The sequence below is a fragment of the Spermophilus citellus genome (genome assembly GCF_964194105.1).
Source record: "Spermophilus citellus genome assembly, chromosome: 10".
Classification (NCBI taxonomy): Eukaryota; Metazoa; Chordata; class Mammalia; order Rodentia; family Sciuridae; genus Spermophilus; species Spermophilus citellus.
Window position 1 is genome coordinate 88602009 of NC_138197.1, and position 24106 is coordinate 88626114.

Below are 24106 nucleotides of genomic sequence, written 5' to 3' on the forward strand. Positions count from 1 at the left end.
TGTCAAAATTTGTGGATCAAATTTTACTTGTTCTAAGAAAACTGTCATAATCTATTTGCCCCCTACCCCATAGTGCTGGGGATTGAACCTAGGGCCGTGCTTACTATGCAAGCACTTGATTATTGACTTACACCTCCCCTCTCAATTATTTTTGTAATGATAGAAATTGTATCTTATGGAATAGGTGTTAAATGGTATTCCATGAAGTTCAGAAGTACTTTTGCTACATTATTTGTTTTTATAAATTTAGATATAATATTTGTATATCTTTATGGGGTATATTAAGGTAATTTGATACATGTATATGGAATAATAATCAAATAAGAGTAGTATGCATTTTCATCTTTTAAAACATCTATCACTTTTATGTGTAGGGGATTTTGTACTCTTCTAGACGTTTTGAAATATATCATAGATTGTTTCAACCTATAGTTACCCTACTGTGGTAAAGAAGAACCAGAATTGATTCCTCCATTGTTTTGGTGCCTCTTAACTGAACTTCTGTTTCCCATTCAACTCCTGACTTCCCAGTCTTCAGTGATCACTATTCTTTTCCTTTCTACAAGGCTGACTTGTCAGTTTCTGCGAAAGAGTGAGAACATGTGGCGTTAGAGTTTGTGTCTGACTTATTTCACTGGATATAATGACCTCCAGTTCTCTCTGAATTGCTGCAGATGAAAAGATTTTATTATGGTCAAATAATATTCCACTGTGTATATATATATTTTTTCTTTATCCATTCATCCACTGAAGGGCATTTGGGCTGACCCTACATTTTAGCTGTTGTGAATAGTACTGCAATAAACATGGAAATGCAAGTATCTTTTTGGTATAATGATTTCACCTCCTTTAGATCTATAGTGTTTTCCATAATGACTGTTCATTTATATTTCTGTCAGTAGGTGTAGGAGTTCCTTTTTTCCCACATCCTTTCCAGCATTTGTCAGTTTTGGGTGATAGCCCTTTCAACTGGGGTGAGATAACATTTTGTGGTTTTGATTTGCATTTCCCTGATGATTAGTGAGATTGAGTATTTTTCCCTATGCTTGTTGGCCATTTGTAGATCATCTTAGAAGTCTGCTTAGTTCTTTAGCCCATTTTAAAAACTAGGCTGTTGTTTGAATATTCAGCTTTTTGAGTTCCTTATATATTCTGAATATCAATATCTTGTCAGATGAAGAGTCTGCAAATACTTTCTCCCATTCTGTAGGCTGTTTCTTAATTCTGCTGATTTTCCCCTTTGCTGTGCAATAGCTCCTTGGTTTGATTTAACTCCATTGCCTACACCAAAGTCTTGAATTGTTTCCCATTTTCTTTTAGTAATTTCATTTTCTATTTAACATTTAGGGTTTTGGTCCATTTTGTGTATCCGTTCTTCTAGTTAGTGGGTATATTCGTATGTTTTCACAATGGTAGTTTTCATCCTTTTATTTCTAGTGTAGGACTCTTCAGTATTTCTTATAGGGCTGGTTCAGTGGTGATGAATTCCCTTAGTTTCTGTTTATCTGGAGTAGACTTTATTTCTCCCTCAGTTTGGAAGGATAATTTTGGGTATAATAAAATCATGGTTGGCAGTTTTTATCATTCAGTATTTTGAATACATCCTCCCATTATTTTCTGAACCATAAGATTTCTTTGAAATCTGCTGTATATGTATCCTGGATGTGACTTGATGCTTTTTCTCTTGCTGTTTTTAGGCTTCTGTTTTACATTTTTGATATTTGGGCTATAATATGCCAAACATGGAACTCTGTTGGGATCCTTTGAATTTCTTGAATCAGGATGTCCATATCTTATTGAAGGTTTGGGAAATTTTCAGCTATTATTTTGTGAAATAAATTTTCAACTCCTCTCCTCTTCACCTAAATTCGCAAAATGAGAATGCTTATTCACTTAATGGTATCCCATAATACTGTAGACTTTCCTCATTCTTTTAAATTCTCCTTTTTTCTCTTTTTTGTCTCACTAACTAAATTCAAGAGATCTGTCCCTAGATTTAAGAATTCTTTCTTCTGCTTGTTCTAGTCTCTTGTGAAAGTTATTTTTATTTCATTAGTTGAAATTTTTAGTTCCAAGATATCTGACTGTTCTTCATTTTTTTCTTTCTTTTCAGTGAATTTCTCATTCATATCCTGAATTGTTTTTCTTATATATCATCTCTTGCATCTCATTGCATTTCCTCAGGATCATCATTTTAATTCTTTATCAGGTACCTCATATATTTCCTTCAAATTGGGGTCTATTTCTGGAGAATTGTCATTCTCCTTTGGAATTGTGATGTTTCCTTTCATGTTTCTTGTGTCCTTGTGTTGATGTCTGCTCATCTGGTATAATGTTCATTTCTTCCAATTTTATGAAATAACTTCAGTAGAAAAAGATTCTTTTTTGCTTAGATGGGGTAAAGGCTGTCATTTGGATAGGGGCTTTGGGTTTGGATATAGGGGAGCTCAAAAGTATAGTTTCTGTGTGCTTTATTAGTCCATGGGCACCTCAATAGTCTAGACTGTAGAGGTTTGTAAAGGGTAGTTGTATGACTGCAGGGGACATGACTTCCAAAGGTATGTGACTTTGGGCTCTACAGAGTTGAGCCCTGATGGCATTGTAACTAGTGGTGGCAACTGACAACAGTTCTGGTGATGTAGAATATGGAGAGGCCTACCCTCTGGTCCCTCAGGGAAAGCACAAGTGACATCAAAGGTTGTAGCCTCAGCACCCATGGTCCCTGAGCCTAGGACATGTTAGGAAGCTTTCCTTAGGATTCTCAAGATGAATGGAGGAGATGTCTGGCTCTGCAGTACCAGCAGCCACAGTTCTGAAATATTATATAATGAGCACAGGTGGGTCTGTGGCACTGGAAACCATGAAATTTAGATTTGGGAACACAAAGGGCCCTTCTCCTAGGTCCCATGAGGTGATTTATAGTTGATCCTGGGGCTTGTACTGCTATGAGGTGCTTTTTGGAGTTGTGTGACCCAGATGTTACTTTCTTTACAGCCCAGAGGATAAGCACAGAGTGGTCCAGGGCTTTTGGCACCAGAACTATGGTCTGAAGTCTGTGGGTTACACAGACGTTCCTTAGGTTTCCCGGGGCCTGTGCAATTGGGCTAGTGGTACGGTATCCATGGGAGATCTTCAGGTTGAGCACAAGTGATGATGGGGCCTGTGGCTTTGTTATCTGCAGTCTTGGAATTTTCAGGATACCTGGGGCAAGCTCTGGTAGGAACAAAGCTTGTAGAGTTAGCAATTACAGTCCTGAAGATGGGTCCTTCCCCCATCCAGCTGTACCCTTGAGTGAAGTAGAGGCTTTATGCATCTGCAGTTGCAGTCCCAAGGACTTGAGCTGAGAAGGAGACTTTTCCTAGATTAGCAGGTAAGCAGATGTCAAGCAGGTATTCAGGCTACCACAGCTGTATTTCTGGAGCTACAGAAAACCCTACACCCACAGGCATGAGTGAAGTTGGGATTTTGCAACAGTGGCTACAGTCCCAAGGCTGTGGACTGGGAGGACATATTCCCTTGATCCTGCAGGGCAAATGTGAGTGGGGCTCAGGCTCTTAGCTATAGTCAGTGGGTGGTCCTGAAGCTGCAGGATGCTGCCTTATTCCCAGTGAAGTGTACACCAAGGCTTCTAACTGGTCAAGGGTTTGGATGCCAGCCCCAAAACAATATGGCATCTAGTAGTGGTTGTTGTAGTTTGAGTTCTGGGGGTTGAAGGAGGTCCAAAAGGTGCACTTTCTTTGGAGCAGAAGAGTCACTTTTAGACCAGTCAGTTCCCCAGACTAGATTTAAAGCTTGTAAGGGTTGTGGGATTCTGCAGTTAGGACTGCTGGTCTGCTGCTACAGTCAGGGTTGCTGGTACTTCCAGCTCACCTCCTTCCCACCATGCTGGCTCCTCACTGCCTGCTGGGAGCTCTGCTTTGCTTTCTTTTCTCTAGGTTGGAGACCTATGCTGTGTAGGCTTCACTGCCTTGCGGATTTCCAGAGTTCTCCCTCACATTCCTTGAAATAGTTGCTCCTTTGCTGCCTTGATCCTGTGGTAGAGGGCACAAGGCATCTCTCTTCAGCCATCTTGGCTCCCTTTTATTCTTATTAATAAGGTTGCATTTTTTTTCTTAAATTATAAAGATTCTCACCAAAATAGGATTTGGCTTTACTTTAAAAATTAAGGGTTGGGGATGTAACTCAGTGGCAGAGAGCACTTGCCCTAGCACGTGTGAGGCCCCTGGGTTCAATCCCCAGTATGACACAAAAGGAAGATTGCCACTCAAGAAAACATGATTTTTTTTTTCTTTTGGTTAGTTCCTATTGTTCTTACCTCCTCCTCACCCCTGTTATTTGCAGGCATGATTCCATTTCTTTCTGCCCTGATGTATTTACTCTTGGATTTTTCCAGATTTATTCTAGATTCCTTCTGGGTGAGTACTGTGAGCTCTGTAATATCTTCATAACAACCAGGATTGCATACTTACATTTATTGTATAGGACCCAGGCAAGAGAAGTAGATAGTACTCTCCAAATTTGTTGGTTCTAAATGGGCAGATGTGTTTTCTGTCTTCGACTTCCACAATTACATTGGGTAATGGATTTCCATTCTGATCAAAAACTTGACCCTTTACACCTGTAGGACAAAAAGACAATCAAATGTAAATACCATTTTATGGCACAATGCAAAAATCAATGACTACCAATTACAGTCAAGTTACTAATTTGACTTATAGCTTGTAGATTGTTGGTTGCTAAATATTCCATTTATAACACATATCAAAATGAGAGAACACATATGACACAATCTAAAATCCATTCCTGTCATTTCCAAACTGTTAACTCAATCGCTAAACTATACTGCCAGATCAGTGAATTCCAAAAAATCCTAAACAAAACAATGTTAGTGTATTAACTTAGAAGATGTATATCTATACAAGGAATTGACAATTTTGTCTTATGGTCAGGAAAACTATGTAAGTAGCAAAATTGCAAACAAAAATCTGCTTGAAGCATGGAATTGATTAATGATTTATTATTACTAATACTAGCAGCCAGCACTATTGAGTGCTTAGTATATTCCAGGTTATATGCTAAGTGTTCAATATGTATTTCCTCATTGAATCCTCACATCAATTCTACAAGGCAGACAATATTATTATCACAATTTTGTAGGGTTGGGGTGTGGCTCAGTGGTAGAGAACTTGCCTACCAGGTGCAAGACCCTGCATCTGATTCTCAACAGCACAAAACAAAAACAAATACAATAATCACAATTTTATAGGTCTAAGAACAGTAAGGTTTTGGGTGATTAAAATAACTTGCAGTCTCACACAGCCAACTATGTGGCATAATACAGATGTAAGCATAATTGTAATCTCCTGAGCCCACAATGAATCCATTATAGCATTACCCACCCCCACCACATACAAACTTCAAAATTTTAGGAGTAGAATTTTTTTGTGTTGCTGGGAATTGAACACAGAGTCCTTCATATTCTAGGCAAGTGTTCTACCACTGAGCATACCCTAGACCCTCTTCTCATTTTTATTTACTTATTTTTGCTATATTGGGGATTGAACCCCAGGGGTGCTCTACCACAGAGCCTCAGTGCCATCCATTTTTATCTTTCATTTTGGGACAATGTCTTGCTAAGTTGCAGAGGCTGGCCTCAAACTTGCAATCCTCCTGACTCAGTCTTCCAAGTAACTGGGATTACAGGAGTTTTCCACCATGCCCAACTTGCCTTCCCCCACCCCTTTTAAAAATCTCACTTTTGTTTATTCCTGTTATTTTGTATGCTGAAGTGGAAACATTGCCAAAAGACCAGTAGACCCAAAGAAATCAGAGAAAGATATCATAGCAGGAACAAAAAAATAAGATTTTGAAAAAAGCTCAGATAATAAACAAAAGATGGAGATAAAACCCCGGAGACTCAAATTCTGTGGCCATAGCTGGAGATGAGAGGAGAAAGGAAAGGCTCTTCTTCCTTGGGTATTAGCTTCATGAATGATAAGTCCTTGCTGGGTGAGAATGGGGACTCTGCTGGCCACAATCCAGGGTAAAAGCTGGGACAGCACTTGGGAGACTGCTTGTTTGTGCCATGTCCCCACCTAAAGATCACAGTTGCCACCTGTTTGGGATCTGGTGAAAGATCCCTGTGTGTGTCCCATAGGTTTCTGAAACTCAGCACATGCCAGATGCTGCAGTTGCTTAGGTGTCTGGATGCTGTGAGTCACTCCCCAGACCTCTTGGTCTGGATCTGCCTTAAGAGTCTAGGGGGGAGACAGGGCCGCAGAAGGTGACACTGCATCTTGTGCATCTTGGCTTCTCCCCAGGGGATGGGGGCCAAGCAGGACAGTCTGGGCCTAGAATTCTGATTTGTCCTCCTTTGCTATCTTGGCCTCAATAGGTCTGCAGACACCTTTATCCCAAGCCACACCTCCAAACATGACCACATGGTACCACCGGGCCCAGTTTAGACTGAAGTCTAGAGGGAGTTGCTGAAAGAAAACTGCGCTGGAGCTTTAGAAGATGCTGGTGCGAGGCAAGGCCCGTACTATTACTCCCAGTTCATTTGACTTTGCTGAGGTCCAGAGAAGGGCTTGCTCAAGGTTTCAAATAAGCCAGATGACAAAATACCTGGGGAATCTACCCAGGCTCCTGCCCTGGTGGCAGACCTTTCATTAAAGCAGAAGGCCTTAGTGTGCAGAGGTCCTGGATGCCAGCCCCAGCAAGGCGGGTGGGGAACAAAAGACCTTTCTTTTCCAGATAAGGCAGGTCAGAGACTTCCAGAGAAGGGTCAAAAATCTCAGTCTCAGAAGCATCCTAGCAAGTGAGAATGCAGCACAGCTTGACAAATACCATTAATTTCCTTAAACCAGAGCAGTACCAACAGAGGGTGTTAGCTCCCATCATCTACAAACAAAAATGTTCTCTCCGTTGGTGCCCTTATAGAAAGAGACTTTCTATGAAGTAGTAATAGTCACACTGTATCAGTATTTTGAAATATGGTTTCATTATTAAAGTAGGAGAAAAAAATGCCTCTGTCTTAAACCACAAGGGGGCAGGTTTGATGTGCTTGTACATACATACACACATACATACACACACACACACACATACACAAATAATTTCTTTCTTTTTTTTTTTTTAAATGAGAGCTTTATAGTTACACAAAGTAGTTGAGTTCATCTGATAAACTCACATGTGCATGGGGGTCGATTTCAGTTCATGACACTCCACCCCACTTTCCACTCTATGCTCCTTCCCCTCTCCACTTCTCCTTTCTCTACTAGACTTCCCTTTGCTCACCTATTAATTTGTATTTATTTGGTTTTTTTATGTTATCCTGTCCTTTCCCGCTTTCCTTTATTTTACTCTAGCCTCCACATGAGAGAAAACATTCAACTTCTGAGTTTCTGAGTTTGGCTAATTTCACTTAGCATATTCTCCATTTCCATCCATTTACAGGCAAATGCCATACTTTCATTCTTTTTTATGGATGAGTAGAACGCCATTGTGTATGTTTCCAGCACAATTTCTTAATCCATGTCTTTTTAAAAGTGAGTTGTTCACATCTGATTATAGTGACAGGTAGATAAATATTCCTCATATGACCTAGTGTAAATGGACTTGCAAGTCCTCCAAATTAATAACGATGACTGTAGTGCAATTTGTATGTTATTGGTTTACAAAGCTCCTTCACTGGCAGTATCCTGTCAGCATGACGCTTGGAAGCCCACCTTAATTCAGTGCTTGGTGAATCATCTTTACAACTAGATTCTGAAAACAGTAGTATATTTATAAGAGTATATTTCAATTCAGTTTCATTCCCATGTTGATACTGATAAAAGATGAATTTCAGAAAAGAATACACCGTAACACACGAAGGGTCACATGGGTGGAAATATAATACCAAGGTTAAACTAATCCATGCTTCATGAGGCAAAGCTAGTGGAGAATGAAATGCCAGAATGCAAAACAAGACCGCAAACCAAGTTTTATGACATAATAAAGGAGAAAAATCTAGTGATCTGCTTATAACCTTGATGAAGATGCTGGTGAAAAGGTGACATTTTGTAACATTCCCTACATAGGGAATCATCTGATTCAGCAGTTAGGGCCCTGAGAGTTCACCAACAATGTTTGTGTATTTCTGTTCAGTTTGGGGTTGGAGATTGGGGACAAAGGTAAGGAAGTGGATGGAGGCATGCATTTTTAGGGATGTGCAGCCAAGGGATAGTCTTAATGATGCTTGTATTCAGCTCCCTGCCCTATGCTCCCCATAGCCACATCCTTCCCTGTCTACTCTCAACAGGTAGAGAGCATGGGAAGCATGCAGGAGATTCCAGTAGGGCCGTGCAGCGAACCTCTTCACACAAACTCACCCTTAACTTGGGACTGATGTTGTGCCACAGCTATTATGACAATCCCTAATAATCTTCTTCCCCCAAGCCTTTCTGAACTGAGAAAAATAACCTTGGTCCTGGCCATACAGAAGAGTCTTCCACATTCCACCCAAAGAGACACCAACTGGTTAGCAAACTTGGATTGCACATGATTCCATCATCACACATAACATGTTTCTCTAGTGCAAGAGTTTTCTCAGCATATCCCTGGATATCAGTATCACCTGGGAAGATGTTAACAATTCGAGTCCCATAAAATCAGAAACTCTGTTGAGGCCCGGCAGTCTATCTCCCCGTACGCCTGATGTTTATGTTTGGGAGCTACTTTTCTTTTGCCACATTTATTTTGTTCATCTGTGATAGAGGCTGGACAGCCTTCAGAAAACAGGCTGGGTTCTATTGCCTGGTCATTTGGTAGAGGTGAGGGGTGGGAGGGGTGAAAGTAAACATGCTAGATCACCACCCGGTTTCTGGGAAAAAATGCAAAATTGTAATGTCCAATGTTGTGTGGCAAGTAACAAGCAAACCTGGCTTTTTCCTCCTTGGGAGATCATGTAAAAGAGTAATATCCTGTTTGCTGGAGGAACACTGTATTCTCACACTGCAGATACCCGTACAGAGAGAATTCTGTATGAATTCTGGTACTGAAATGAGGCTGTACCTGGAACACATAATTAAAGACTTGTATTTGCTCAGCCCAAAGGTCCTGCCAGATGCTCTATTTTGTGTTAACAGGGAATAATAAAATCTTACAAACCTAGGTGCACCTGTTTTATATATTCAATTAATGAGGCCTTGTTATCATTCCAAAAGTATGGCAGCTTTTCCTCACGAGGATATTTACAGCATGACAGCTCCAGTGTAATTTCAAAACACTGGGCCCAGATGTAGTTGTAGTCTTGCATTCCACCTACAAACAAGCATATTTAGGTTTCGTTAAGGCCTAAAATTGGGGTGAAGCCAAGTATCACAGACCTTGGGGATGAGTGGATGAGACAGTTGCAGGGGAAATGAATGTAAACGGGAAAAGACGAATTTGACATATTAGCATGAAAAATCAAGGATTGACATGACGAGTCATGACTAGGCATCTTAAATATTTCCATATGCAAAACTGGATCAGAGTTGACTAAAGTTCAGTTGTGCATCAAAATTAAATGAGGGGTGGAGGAAGGCTCCTTTTTTATTTTTATTTTTAAAAGTTCTATATTATGAAAGGATTCTTCAAATTCCACTTCTTCCTTAAATTACATTTTAAATGGATGTAAACTAGAATAGAATTTCGAATATATCTACAAACCATTCATTTGTAAACTCATTTATATGAAGCAAAGAACACTAGTTTTAAGGGAATAATAATGGCCAACATTTACTTAGTGTTCACTATTGCTAGGTACTGTTCAAAGTGCGTTAGGTCAACTCACTGAATCCTTATGACAATTATTACCGCCTTATACAGAGCAGGAGATACAATCCCAGATGTTAGGTCGTATGTCCAGAAATTCCTGCCTGTGGACAACAGAGACTAGGGTGTAGGCCACCTTGCCCTAGCTCCTGTGCCTTTTTTTTTTTTTTTTTTTTGGTACTGGGGATTGAACCCAGGGGCAATTTACCACTATATCTGCAGTCCCCCTACCCCAGCTGTTTTTTTTTCCCCCTTAATTTTGAGACAGGACCTCTCACTAAGTTGCTAAGGTTGGCCTCAAAATTGTGATCCTCCTGCCTTGGCCTCTAAGTCACTGGGAATATAGTTGGGTGCCACAGCACTCAGCCTGAGTTCCCATGCTCTTACCTATTATGCCAAGGTGCTTGTGGGGGTCAGAGAAAGAATGCCACTGACTCTCAGGAGGAAAAATACCCAGAGCTCTGTGGCTTCTGGTGCTGCCAGTGCTTACATCATCTTTTTGTTTTTAACCTTCTGAAAACCCTATTTTCAAAGGGTTATTATAATTTTATTTTCTAAGATAAAATATTTTCATATTTTAATCTCTCTGAATTGAGATATCTTAAATGTCATGCTTGAAAAAATTATGGCTTTAACTGAAAACACTTTATTCCTTTCCTGGTGGTTTATCATATTTTACAATCAATGTCATCTTGGATTTGATGGAATAACAGTAACTTTAAAGGAAGTAGATTTTAATTTGCTACACTTGATATCTGCACAAGAAAATATGTATTCTCAATTCCATCAGGATATTTTGGAAGCACTGAAGTAGAAAAACAGTTTGATTTCAAGAAAATGATTAAAAGAGTATATCAGAATACTGATACATACTACTATATATAGGTAGCTGGGCGCAGTGGCACATGCCTATAATCTCAGTGGCTTGGGAGGCTGAGGCAGGAGGATTGTGAGTTCAAAGCCAGTCTCAGCAACTTCGCAAGCCATTAAACAAACTTGGTGAGATCTTGTCTCTAAATAAAATACAAAAAAGGGCCGCGGGTGTGGCTCAGTGACTGAGTGCCTCCGAATTCAATCCCTAGTAGTAATAATAATAATATACTGGACACCTGGTGGTGGCATGTGATTGAATAAATCAAATTATTTCGAAAAAAAAATACTAGATATATTGGGCTGGGATTGTGGCTCCATGGTAGAGCGCTTGCTTAGCATGTGTGAGTCACTGGGTTTGATTCACAGCACTGCAAATAAATAAACAAACAAACAAACAAACAAATAAATAAATAAATAAAAATAAAGGTCCATCAACAATTAAAAAATATGAAAAATACTAGATATCAAGTAATAACTGTGTAGGCCCAGATTCTAGCCAGGAAAAGCCTATCTTATAGATTTTTATATTTCTCTCTGAACTTATTTTCACAAAAAACAAAACAATAAGGAAAAGAGAGAAAAGAAAACAATATTTTTGACTGGATGGATATGTCTCAGGTAGAAAGAATTTAAAGGGCAAAACTGGTGTGCTTTAAGGATCCCTAGCAAAGTATTCCCAATTGAAAATGCCAAGCATGGAGGGTGATCAAAGCTCTAGATAAAGCCAGTCATGCTTGGCAATAAAACCTGTAGGAGGGCCAGAAGGCTCTGCTCTCTACTCCAACGCAGCTGGCTTTGCCTTTTTTTTTCTTTTTTTTTTTGAGAAGGATACACAGCTCATACATACATACTTGGGAAATTTCCAATAGTAACTATTGGGTTTTTAGCTGATTTCCTATACATTTGAATTTGTCTTCAGTTATAGACAGTGAACATTAAGGACGACTCTGCCACTGAGTAGGAGTGAGGTCCTCTTCTAGCTCCAAAGAGGGAAGAACAAGACTAGGGTGGAGACCTAGGGTGGGAACGGGGGGCCTATCTTAGCAGGGAGAATTTGGGGAGTTCTGGTGTCTAGCTGGACCTTCTGGCTGCATGCCCTCAATCATCATCTATGCTTATTTACATTATCTGGAAAGCTGTCAACGAGCTGTCCAGACACAAAGTACTAGCTTGTGCAAGATTACTGGCAACCTGTGCATCTAAAGTGATAACTTGTGAAGGCACCTTTGGAAGTGGCCTGTGTGCAGAATTGCAGCTTGAGGGCCAGCTGGCCAGGCTGGAAGGGAATACTTTCCAGTTCCAGCTCACTGTATCCCCTTCTGGCCTTCTGCCCTTTGTCCCTCCTAATATTTTTCAGTTCTCATACTAGTGTGAGTTCCCAGATACTCCTGGGCTTCTGTTTACAGTACTCCTTCTTGCAAGAATATCTTCCTTCCATGTTCCCCACATGGTAATCTCCCTCCCTTCCTTCTTGCCATCCTATTCCAAGGGTGGAAACTGGAGGACCCTGTCTGCTGTGTCCTGCCTGAAAAGCCCTTTTATTGAGCCTGCAAAGTAGCTTTCTAAGAAGGGTACTTCTTCCTGATATCCAGCTTTTCATAACCTGGAATGTCTAGCCATATTGGTTCTCCACTACTGCATGGCAATAATAAGCTGGATCTAAGTATCAACAACTGTCCCTGTGAGATGGGACATAAGCATTGCAATTCTCTAAGGTCTTCACAATTTCCCTATTGTCTTTTGGCTTTTGTGTAGCTATTGTGTATCTACTGGTTTGTATATATCCCTATGGTACACAGGTATCTTTTCTAAATCTTCATTCTTATTCTAATTACACAATCACAATTACTTATTTGCCTTAACCTTGAGGGTAAGATCTGCTGTGTCTTGTTCATCTTTCTTGGTACAGTTCTGGCTCAGAGCATGCAGATATTGAATAAATAACTGAATGAATAAAAAAGGCCATTGGCAGTGAGGGACATGTCTGAGCATCTCTCATCTCCACTGCTTCTGTGGTATTAGCTAATGGAGAGAAGATTGAGAGACACAAACCAGCTGGTGCCCTTGGGTGATGACAATAAGGAGAATGGAAGAAATGAAGAGAAACTCACCTTGGAGTGGATACCAAGAGTAACCATTTGTAACTCCATTGGGAAAGTTCATTTTATTTTTACACTGATCTCCTTTAGTCATGTTGGGATTTCTTGAAGCATAGGTATGTGCAAGATGTTGAAAAACATCATCATCTGGAGTTAAGCTTCGGGAGAGCAATGTTCCAGTTGCTGCATTTGAAAGACACATCAAGACCTTTCAATTAACTTGTAGTAAGATGTTAGCAAATACATACTCACGTTGCACATAAATGCTCTCATTTCCACGGAGAGATCCACCCATTTCCATCAATGCTCCCTCTATTCTTTTTTCCACTTTTTAATAAACAAATACAAGGTGATATCTCACAAAATAAGTCGGATACATATCCAGATTTCTCCTAAATCAGCTTAAAAATTAGACATCCTCTTGGTACTCTTGCTGATTTCTGAAGGTTGGCAAACTTTCCTTAGGTATTCAGGGGGTTGAAGGAAGCCAGTAATATTTTAAGTCCTTGAGTTTTAAAAGGAGTCAGCAATTACCATTCATATGATTAGCAAAGAAATGTAATTTGTTCTAGTTTTATTTTGTTTTAGCCATGTAGCCTCTTGTGAGGTGATCTAAGTCAGATTTTACTATTTTACTCATGAATATCACACTACTGGCTTCAGTTCAGCCACACTGCACATCCACTGCTTGAGAATTTATAGGAAGGATGGCTTAGGGTTGGGAAATTAAAGCTCCTTCTAACCCAGCCAGAGATGTTAAGCAATGGGAGAAGGGTTCCTACATTTGTAGCTCTGCTCTGCAGCTACTACATTTGTAGCTCTGCTCTGCAGTTAGAAAGCCAGAGTGCGTCCCACATTTGCTTACCTTGAACACCATTATCAAATGGGTAACTGGCCACCAATGCACCACCGTGGAGGTTTGCAGAGAGGACAAATGTCTCCGATTTTAGCCACTTCATGATTGCCAGAGTTTCAGGCTGCCTTGATACATTATTATATTCAAAGGCATCAGGGAAATTTCTATTCAGGTCATACTGGTTATAATTTTCCCTTTAAAAGAAAGAACTTTTTAGGGCTCATTGATGTTGTTACAAGGGAAAAGATTCTTGCAGTGCAAAGACCTTTGGATTAGGCTCCAGGTGTTTCCCAAATGTGGTAGATGGCAGCCTTGGTGCCTCCAACAAACCACACACATTTACACCCTACGTGGTCTCCTCCTCCTGTCTGACCTGCTCTTACCAATAGAACATTAGCTATTGTAACCTAAGCAGAAGCTTTTGGTAAGTCTTTGCATTCTGGGACTTTTGCCCTTAGAAAACTTTCTTTTGGAGCTTGAGACTCCAGTGGTAGATACATGGAGAGTCCACATGGAGAAATGAAGAGCCCAGGGGACAGCCAGAATGAGGACCCAGGTGAGGCACTTGGACTGGCCATTCTGGCCCTGCTCTGCTCTGCCCAAACTCCTGACTTACAGGGAAAAAAAAAAAAAAAAGCTATTGTTTCAACCCACCAGTTTAAGAATGGTTCCTTATGTAGCAGAAACAACAGGAGGACTGAGCTATTTTATATTTATAAAAAGTGGAATGTTTAAATATGCTAAAAAAAAACCCTAAAACTGAAGAGAATCCAGTGGTGAGATTTTATTTTTAGTAAAGCAAAATATTTCTAAATTGCACAAATATAAATATATGTTAAACATTTGAAAATTTCTAAACCTTCCAAGACAGCTTGAAACAGAAACTGTTTAAACCAGAACTACTATAAGACTGATTCTTCTTTGTGGTTAGATCACTGGCTTAATAAATCAACCACTAATGATTGAGGGTGTGCACTACCCCAGGCAACCGGGAGCTCACCGCAATGAACATACCAGACATGATCCCTGCCCTCAGGGAGCTTGCTTTTTCGTGGGGAGAGAGAGATTACACAAGAAATTGGACCCTACAAATTGGGCTATGAAGGTAAAGAGCTGGGTGACCTAAGAGTATACCAGGGTGCCTAATATATGATACAGGTCAGGGAAGGAGTCTTTGAGGAAATGCTATGTCAGCAGCGGGAGGAGGTAAAGAGAGAGTGGAGGTGCCAGACGCCTGTGCCCAGAAAGTACTGGGAGAAGAGGGAGAAGGACCAGAGAGGCAGGAGCCCAGGGAGCAGGGGGCGTGGCCAGTGGAGGCGGCACCCGGTATTGAGGATTTCAAGATTCATCCTGCAAGCAGCAGGCAGGAGCTCCAGCACACTGTGGCAGGGTGCTGGCTGGGAGATGCTTCACTGTCATCTAACTCCTCTTTCCAGGGCCAGCAGGTACCTAATGGGAGCCTTTCCGTTTTGTCTTGTTTTAAAATAAAGTTAGACCAGTCCATCTCACCTTCCGTTACTGTAGAAACAGTCAGGCTTTTTGACAGCTTCGAATCCATCTGGGTTCATTGATGGCATGATGTGTATCCGGGTACTATTGATCAGATTCGTGATTTCAGGGTCTTTCCCATAGCTGGTGACGAGATAGTCAATCAGATGGAGCAGCAGCTCCCTCCCGACAGTCTGTGTGGTGGAAGAGAAAGGGGGTGTTTTAGGTCAGAAGCAATAAGGAAAACCATGCCTGGAGCACAAATCCCTCAGCAGGGGCCTGAATGCATGATATATTGGACCAAAACTAGTCCATAGGACCACTAATTCCTCCAGCACAGGGCAATCAGGCAAGTGGTAATCAATCCCTGGATGTGCTGCAAAGTATTTGTTACTCAAAATTACTCTGTTGTAAATAGTTTACTTTTTATCTTGGGGATAGGGATTGAAACAAGAATAATTATTTTTTAAAAAGAATTACAGCCAGGTTATAGTAGTGCATACCTGTCATCCCAGCTATTCAGAAGGCTAAGGAAGGAGAATGGCAAGTTCGAGGGCATCCTGGGCAACTTAGCAAGGAGACCATGCCTCATAAAAAACTTTTAAAAAGGGTGGTGGGTGTACCCAACCTAGGTGCCCTTCAACAGATGAATGGATAAAGAAAATGTGATATGTATATACAATAGAATATTATTATGACTTTATGAAATCTGCTGGTAAATGGATGGATCTGGAGACTACCATGCTAAGTGAAATAAACCAATGCCCCCAAACCAAAGGACAAATGTTCTCTCTGATATGCAGATGCTAGGGAGGGTGGGAAGGAGAAACAGAAGTTCAGGTGGATTAGACAAAGGGAAATGAAGAGAAGGGAGGGAGGACAGGAATAGGAGAGACAGTGGAATGAATGAGACATAACTTTCCTATGTTCATATATGAATACACCATTAGTGAAACTCCACATCATGTACCACCACAAGACTGGGATCCTAATTAGAATAAGCTCTATTCCATATATGTGTAATATGTCAAAATACACTCTACTGTCCTGTATATCTAAAAAAAAACCAAATAAAAAATAAAACACAAGAGATATTTTTAAAAAGAAAGAAAGAAAAGAACTCAAGCCAAGAGCTGACAATGAGATTCACCAGCCAAAGGTAAAGAAAGCCAGGATTAAAAGGCTTGGGTTGAGTGTGAATTCAGTTAACAGTAGAACTAGTCATCAGTTCTATTTACAGTCAAAATTTAACCAGTTATTTTTAGTTTCACTTCAGTTTTATTCTTCTGTTAATAAATTTTAGTAGGATTAAGTTTAAAGATTTAAATATAATCATACTTAGGTCAATTTGAATATGATTACATTTTATACATCTTAAAAGTACCAACTCATAATATAAAATAGAAATATACAAGTGTCTGGGAAATAGTAATAAAGGTTATTCTGGGTGAAAGTATTCTGATAACTTGTTACCTCTTATTTTTCTAGTATTACTTTCTAGTATCTTTTTGTCATTTTTATAAAAACAATAAAGTCATGATTCTTTCAGGTACAAAAGTGTGTAATCAAAGTATTTTCTGTTTGTCTCAATATACCACAAGAAGTCACAAGTGCTCAACTGGAGAGGGTATATAAAAACCTTGGGAATATGACAAAGAATAATTTTCAGATAATTTGAAAAATGCTGAGGCAAAGAGATGAAATTTCAGAGGGAGTTCAAATCTCTTTTTTCGGTTGGTCCATACTTGCTGCCTCTGTAACAGCAGAGTTCAACCAAATATTACTCAAATTAATTCCTCCCAACTTTAATATAAATGTCTCAAACATTCACTCATGTTTTATGTATAAACCTCCTTCCCTTCCCAATTTTAAAACTTTAGAATTAAGCCTTTGACTATGAAACCTTGGAGAGTTCAAATTTTAAGAAAGAATGTGGTGAAAACAGTGTCCCTTAGCTTACCCGGCCTTTCATCCAGCACGCTCACTTCCTTTTTGTGAGAGTATGGACTTCATGAAAGGACCCCCAGTAAGAGCCTGGGAGGCCTGGAGCACACACACTGCGTGGGGAGCCTTTCACTGGTGATTCAGACGGTCGTTAAAATGGCAATAACCCAGAAGGCAGAAAATAAAGTCTCCATCAGGTTTAGTTCAATTCAGCCAACTTGGAATTTGCCAGACAGATAAAAATGAGTCTAGATCTTCAAAGCATGTTTATAACACAATGGGGAAAATTTGAAGGAACAATCCACAACACCGTTAGTAGGGGGCAAGAGAGAGGGGGAAAGGCAGACAGACACAGACAGACAGAAACTTCAGTTCCGGGGTTCCACAATGGTGTGTTACAGATTTAATTCATTTGCCTGATGGTCTAGCTAATCCTCCTTGGTCAAATATCGAGCCTACAGATTCCATTATCTAAAATACAGTCCCTAGCCTCCCATATCTGGGTTCAGCGACCTGCCTATGTGGCCCCCGCACACCCCACCACTACGCTATCTAATGCCACTCACATAGGTTACAGTTAACCTAGCTGGGCACCCCTTCCCTACTTCACCATCTAAGCCTTGAGAGTAAGGATCTGAACTATTTCCCTCTGTATCCCTGGTATATCTTGCACATTTCCTGGTGTATCATGAATTTGGTAATTGTTAATTAGTTACTGTTGACAAATCCAGTACAAGATCAAGACAACCCTGAGAAAGAACTTTTGGAAAACACGAAGACCCACAGTACTTAGGAAGAAGAGATGTTCAAAATGATAGTTATTTTGTTTGAAGGATTTTCAGTACTGAACAAAATTTACAGGGATGTGGGGGGGCTGACATTTCTGCTTATGACAAGAAATCTAAATATCTGGTCACACTGGCTCAGCCTCACCAAAAAGAGATGGAGAAACAGATCACTATTTGAGGAATCTTCTACATGCTAAAAATGAATCTGACACTTCACCTGGAATAACCATTAGCTCTGTCTAAATCTAAACAGAAAGAACTATTTAAAGTCATGTGGTATAATTGAGAACAGTTTGCTATCTAGAAAGTGGAGGAAAAAAGTTTTGGAAGAACAAGCTTTTACATTTTTGTTAGAACAAATTTGGCACCTCTATCTCATGGTGACTACACATCCCAGACTTTCTAAGACAGGCACAATTTCAGATATTATGTCTTATTGTCTGCATAAACCATTAAAATACCCTCTAAGTACAAACATTTAGATATACAAATTGCATCACATAAACTGTTTCTATACTGAGATGTGTAAAAGTCAAATGTGCTTTATTTTTAGGTTGAAAATATGCTCATTATTTGTAGGAAATGTTTTTTCTTTCAACCTATATATCTGGAATACAATAAAGTATAAACAAATGTTACTAAATGTAAGATTCTAAATGTGATATGGGTTTTTCAAAAGTCTAAACCCAAATAAACAATCATAGTAAAAACTGACATTTAAGAAACAGAAACTTAAATTCCCAGGGTGCTACCTCCTCCCCCAAGTCAGAATTGTAGTTTAGTTGAACTTAAGAAAAACTTCAAATACCTACTCTCACAGTAATCAAGATGTGGCCCCAAGGTCAAGGCCACTGGGGCTGGAATCCAAGGTCTGACCTATACTTTACCTGTTGCTGGGTGAGCTTAAAACTCTAGGCACTCAATTCTTAAAACACAGTCATACCTCACTTCATTATTTCCACTAAAGAAGAATTAGAGAGGTCTTAACCAAACCAGCAATTGCCCAAGTAAAATAGTTTTTTTTTTCTAAAAATAAAAATAACAAAATAAAGGCACTGGGTGGTGAGATAAAAAGCACAGAACAGCACAGAGAGCTTTAGGAAGGAAGGAGGTATGGAGACCCTCCTGGGTGGCTCTCCTGTAACCACACTGAGGCCAAGGATGTTATGTTCCCAGCGTCAGGACATGACCAGAGCTTTAAGTAAAGCTCAATTTTAGATTATTGATTTTAGTGTCCACAAATTGAGACAATAGCCAAATGAGGGGGTGGGGGAAGGCAAGGGGGAGACAGATCTCAACCCCAAACAATCTGAATACCTATGGAATAAGGGAAGAGTAGGACTCCATTCAGTGTGTACTGGCATCGATCCTTCCAGTTAGAAAAGTCTAACTAAACTTCAGGTGTGTCATTAGGAGGCTGCATATATTAAACCTAGAATTGGGGTTTCTACAATTTTAAGTTCCAATGTGTATGTAAACCAGGGCCTGGAGGAACTAGAAAAACACCTGCTAGACTTACTAAAATGAGGAAGATGAAATCTCAGAAATGTTCCTCCCATGCTTTTTTATAAAGTACGGGCACATCAGGGAACAAAGGCTCCTCTGGATGCTTTGTCTGTAAGCTCCCAGGGGTGACTCCTCTGTAGTCAGGAGAAGCAAGCAGGAAGTTGGAAGACAAAAGGTTCCAAGATAGGCAACTGGGAAAATCTCTTTCAGTGTTGCTCCTTCTAAAAGCTTGTTACTGTTTTGTATGCTCCATAAGCCAAAGTGTTCTCATTAAATGATTCTGGAACAACTGAGTATCCATCCAAACAAAATTAGTTTGAGGGAGACCAAAGATCTATACAGCAACTAAAACAATAAAATCAGAACATTCCAAAGACAGTTAAAAAGGCAGATCCACTGGATAAGGCTTAATGCTCAGGCTCCAGATTCAGATGGTTTTGTGGTAAAACCCAAACCTGGATCACTTAGAGCCTTGCTAAATTGCCAGGCTGGCCTCAAACCTGCCTCTCCTGCCTCAGCCTCCAGAGTAGCTGGGGCTTTGGGCCTGTACCACTGTGTCCACAATAACATTTTTTCTTTCTTTCTTTCTTTTTTTTTTTTTTAAGTTACTGTCTTGCCTTTAGTTTTTTTAAAAAATAGATTGGAACTGGGCATGGTCATGTGTAGTTGTAATCCCAGTTACTGGGAGGCTGAGGCAGGAGGATAGAGAGTTTGAGGCCAGCCTGGGCAACTAGTGAGACCCTATCTCAAAATAAAAATGAAAAGGTCTGGGAATGTAGCCCAGTGGTACAGCATCCCTGGGTTCAATCTCCAGTACTATTTTTTTTTTTAAGTTTTAATCTTTATTTTAAAAACATAATAACCAGGTAAGGTAGAAGGAGTCATTTTCCAACATATACACTCAAATTGTAGGTTCTTCATGGTTTATTCTGAATTGCAAAAATTCTCTCTGTGCTTTTCTTTACTCAATCCTGGCTGCCATAATCAGACAGAAAGTTCAAGTTGCTTTTTTTTTTTTTTCACTGCCCTAAAATACTAACTACATTACTTTTTCTTCTTCTCTTCTATGTAGTAGAAAACTTAACAGATTATTTTTAATAAGGAAAAGACCTAACTCTAAAACAAGGTGTAAAGAGGTGGAGATTCATGGGGGAAAATGGCCAAACTGGGTACTCCTGATGCTGCTGCTCCCACTGTCATAGAGTCACCATATCAAGTGGTAACAATATACGCCCACATACATGCACACAGGAGAGAGAAAACATTTCAAAAATAATGTGGCCAATCTTGTACATCATGCCCCTCAGTATATATGTACCTACTATAGGGACTGTCCACATCAGGTCCATAATCTCCCAGAAGATCCAAAGATCCTGAGGTTGGAGGTCAAAGTTTGTACCAATGTAACAAGGAATATCTCTAGAGAAGGTTAAGGATCACTGCCCTAAAATACTAACTATATTACTTTTTCTTCTTCTCTTTTCTCTTTTCAGTGCTGGAGATTGAACCCAGGGCCTTGAACAGTTAGGCAAGTGCTCTACCACTGAGTTATACCCCAGCCCCTTATCTTGCTTTTCTTTTTTTCTTTGTCACCAGGGATCAAACCCAGGGGTGCTTAACTACTGAGCCACATCCACAGTCCTTTTTATATTTTATTAGAGACAAGATCTCTCTGAGTTGCTTAGGGCCTCACTAAATTGCTGAGGCTGGCTTTGAACTTGTGATCCTCCTTTCTCAGCCTCCCTAGCTGCTGAGATTACAGGAGTGTACCACTTGGCCCAGCTACAATGATTTTTAATAAGAAAGAAAAACAGAGAATGCTTTCAGTGCCAAAAGACTTAAGTAAGGAACAAGGTGGTGTTTAGACCCTGTGCCAAGTGACTTTTTTGCTCCTAGGTTAGGCCATTGCTTTTTCTAACTCCCAGTGGCACCAGGATGGCTGACTATTGAAGTCTTCAAGTTAAAAATAATAACTTTCTTAGCAGTCCCATGGAGCCCACAGATGCTTCTACCAGCTGGGACATGAAAGGGGTTTACATGTTTCAGATCCTCACCTCAAAACACACCAAGACTTTTTCCTCTGCCTAATCTCAGTCCTCACTATTCCTTAAATAAGCAGGTGAACTAGAGAGACTTGACATTATGGACACACTAACTACACCAGAGAATTGGGAAACTGCATGGAAAGAATAGCCAATTAGTGTGTGTGTGTGTGTGTGGGGGGGGCAATGTTTCTTCTTATCTTTGGAAGTTTCAGTTCTGAGGGTTAATTTCTGAGTTGCAGACTGCAACTCCTGAAGCACCAGGAATTCAATAAATAAACTACTGAAGGAAAAAGAGTGCCATCTGTCTCTTATTAAAAATGGATTCCAAGGGACCTTGATCAATAGACTGGGCAGCAAAAGGGAAAGACATCTGGGCTACTCTAATCGTTGTTTTATTAAATGCAACTTTGGTTGGACTCCCAGCAATCTCAAGTTTTTTTTTTTTTTTTTTTTTTAAAGAAACAGTGCATTACGTTCAGAAAGCCACAGATGGATCAAACTTCATTGGCCACCAAGATACCTACTCTTTTCTGAGAGCCAGATGTTTGCATCTTTGCTCTGGCTGCAAGAAAAGTACCTTCTCTAAGCTGGGCAGGTTGGTCAGCATGTCTGGCAAGGGCAGGCTGTGTGCGTCATGAAGGGTGGAGCCAGGTCCCCAGGAGCCTGGGCTCCGGGAGGGTGAAGCCAGGTCAGGAAGCTTAGCACTGATGAGAGCAAGCCACCCAGGCTATTGCAAATCTGTAGTGTTCCAACAAGTGAGCAGGTTGTACTTATTGGAATATGCATTTACACTGACATTCCTTTAAATTACATGTTTTATAATGCATTCTGCACATTCCTGTGCATATTTTTTTTTTTTTATGGTGATGTCAGGAAACTACCTTTCTACACTTGACTGCCCAGTCTTATTGAATCCTGGTAAGTGGAAAATACTGTAGTTGTCATGTTCTCAAAAGTCTAAGGAAGTAAGGTGAGAAAGGGAGATGAACATCTTCAACTGTGTGCCAGATGGCTGGGCAGGTAAGAGTGGCAAAAGGATATTTTGTGAAACAAAAAGAATTTATTTCTTCTAACTTGAAAAAGAGGTCAGACGCTATGAAGGCATTCAACAGTATCTGTGGAATGATGGTTCTGAGAGAACCCTAAGTGTGGCTACCTCAAAGTGAACATTGAAACCATTGAGTATGTCAGGGGTAGTGGTGCAGTCCTGTAATCCAAGGCTGAGGCAGGAGGTTCGCAAGTTCAAGACCAGCCTCAGCAACTTAGCAAGGCCATTAGCAACTTAGCAAGACCTTGTCTCAAAATGAAAAAGTAAAAAGGGCTGGGATATAGGTCAGTGGTTAAGCACCCCTGGGTTCAATCCAAGAAAGAAAGAAAGGAAGGAAGGGAGGGAGAGAAAGAAAATACTGAGTATTGGATTAAGAGCCACAAAAGTATTCAAAAGCCAGATGTTAGGAATCTGGATAGCTATTTGGAATTTTCTGATTGTTCTGAGTTCAAATAAATAGAGCTCCTTTGCTGGGTGACCTTTATGCTGACTTGGATGGGGGCACAATCAACCTGGGAAGGATGGAAGGCCTTGGCTGGGAGGAGTTGAGAGCTAGAGCACTGTTTGCAGCTTCAAGAACAAAAACAGGTCAGGTTACTCTCACAGGGCACTAGGTATATGACCAAATGGCTTTGCTGCTGCTGGACCCTGATTCCTTAAACTCCTTCAGAAGGTCTCACAGAAAGACCTTGCAGGGCCTTACTTCTTTGTTGCAATATGTGAGTCTTCTTTATGTTTCCTCTTTAGCATTTACATGGACCTCAAGAGACCTGAGGGGAAGTGTGTCTGGTGACTTTGCAGAAATTCACGCCATGTCCATACCTCATCTCCATGCATATTTCCTACGTATTTGAATTCTGGAATCCCAACTCTGTGTTCCTTAGGAAACCGTCCCACGACAAGAACCCATAGGTTTCTACCTTTATTGGGAAGAAAAAAGAGAAAAGTAAGTTCATCTCTTAAAATGACAAATGAACTCTGGGAGAATGAGAATAGACCAGCGATGCTGTTTTTCCCACCTTACTTTTAACATTTCATGGTGACTTCAGTTCATATAACTAACATTTTAAGTGCTTAACATATTCTTGTTTATTGTCAGAATTTAGGGAAACCCTTTCAATTCAACACAAATATTTATTATTCTAGGACGTGATTTTTAGAAATTGAACACTTATTAGGTTACATAGATCTTACTTTTCTAAAATGTTTATATACCTCACTTTAAGAACCTGGAGCCTCACAGAAACAATCTTGGGAAGGCACACAATTTAACAAAGTTAACTTACAGTTGATGGTTGACTGGAAGGGGGGCCATAACTTGCAGCACAAACAAAATGAAAAAAGCAAACAGTAATAAAACATGTAACTCAGGAGGGAGATTGTTTTTAAAGTAAGAACTCCTGAATCCTGTATTCAAATGCTAAAGCGACAAGCCCCCTGTGGCTGTGTTTTTGATGTGCATGAGTTCTGCAAAGTAAATTAGAAACCACAACCTGTGCTAACAATACCAAGGAAAACTTCTAAATCCCAGCTCTGCTTTAGACTGGAAGGGCAGAAACAAGATCATCAAGAACTGCCAGGACTGTGTCTGTGCCTATATCACAGCTGGTACCTGGTTCACCTCACCTCAGGCAATCCAGTCATGACCCACTGAGATGGAT

At 40.2% G+C, this 24106-nt stretch overlaps 1 protein-coding gene and 1 long non-coding RNA gene across 4 annotated transcripts in view; both read right to left on the bottom strand.

Annotated features, from left to right (window-relative positions):
• LOC308658893 overlaps positions 1 to 24106 on the bottom strand; it is a 558609-nt gene that overhangs the window by 102634 nt on the left and 431869 nt on the right. The gene's annotated exons all lie outside the window — the stretch shown is intronic.
• Positions 1 to 24106, bottom strand: part of CPM (carboxypeptidase M) — a 99626-nt gene that overhangs the window by 39871 nt on the left and 35649 nt on the right. For 2 of the 3 annotated variants that reach the window (XM_081309691.1, XM_081309690.1), the window contains exons 3-8: positions 23268 to 23365; positions 15136 to 15308; positions 13636 to 13820; positions 12783 to 12953; positions 9151 to 9303; positions 4470 to 4618 (exon numbers count right to left, since the gene is read on the bottom strand). In XM_081309691.1, the coding sequence (XP_081165817.1) occupies positions 4470 to 4618; positions 9151 to 9303; positions 12783 to 12953; positions 13636 to 13820; positions 15136 to 15308; positions 23268 to 23365 (929 nt within the window). The remainder of the gene's footprint in view (positions 1 to 4469; positions 4619 to 9150; positions 9304 to 12782; positions 12954 to 13635; positions 13821 to 15135; positions 15309 to 23267; positions 23366 to 24106) is intronic. The other variant, XM_081309692.1, reaches the window with a different exon arrangement.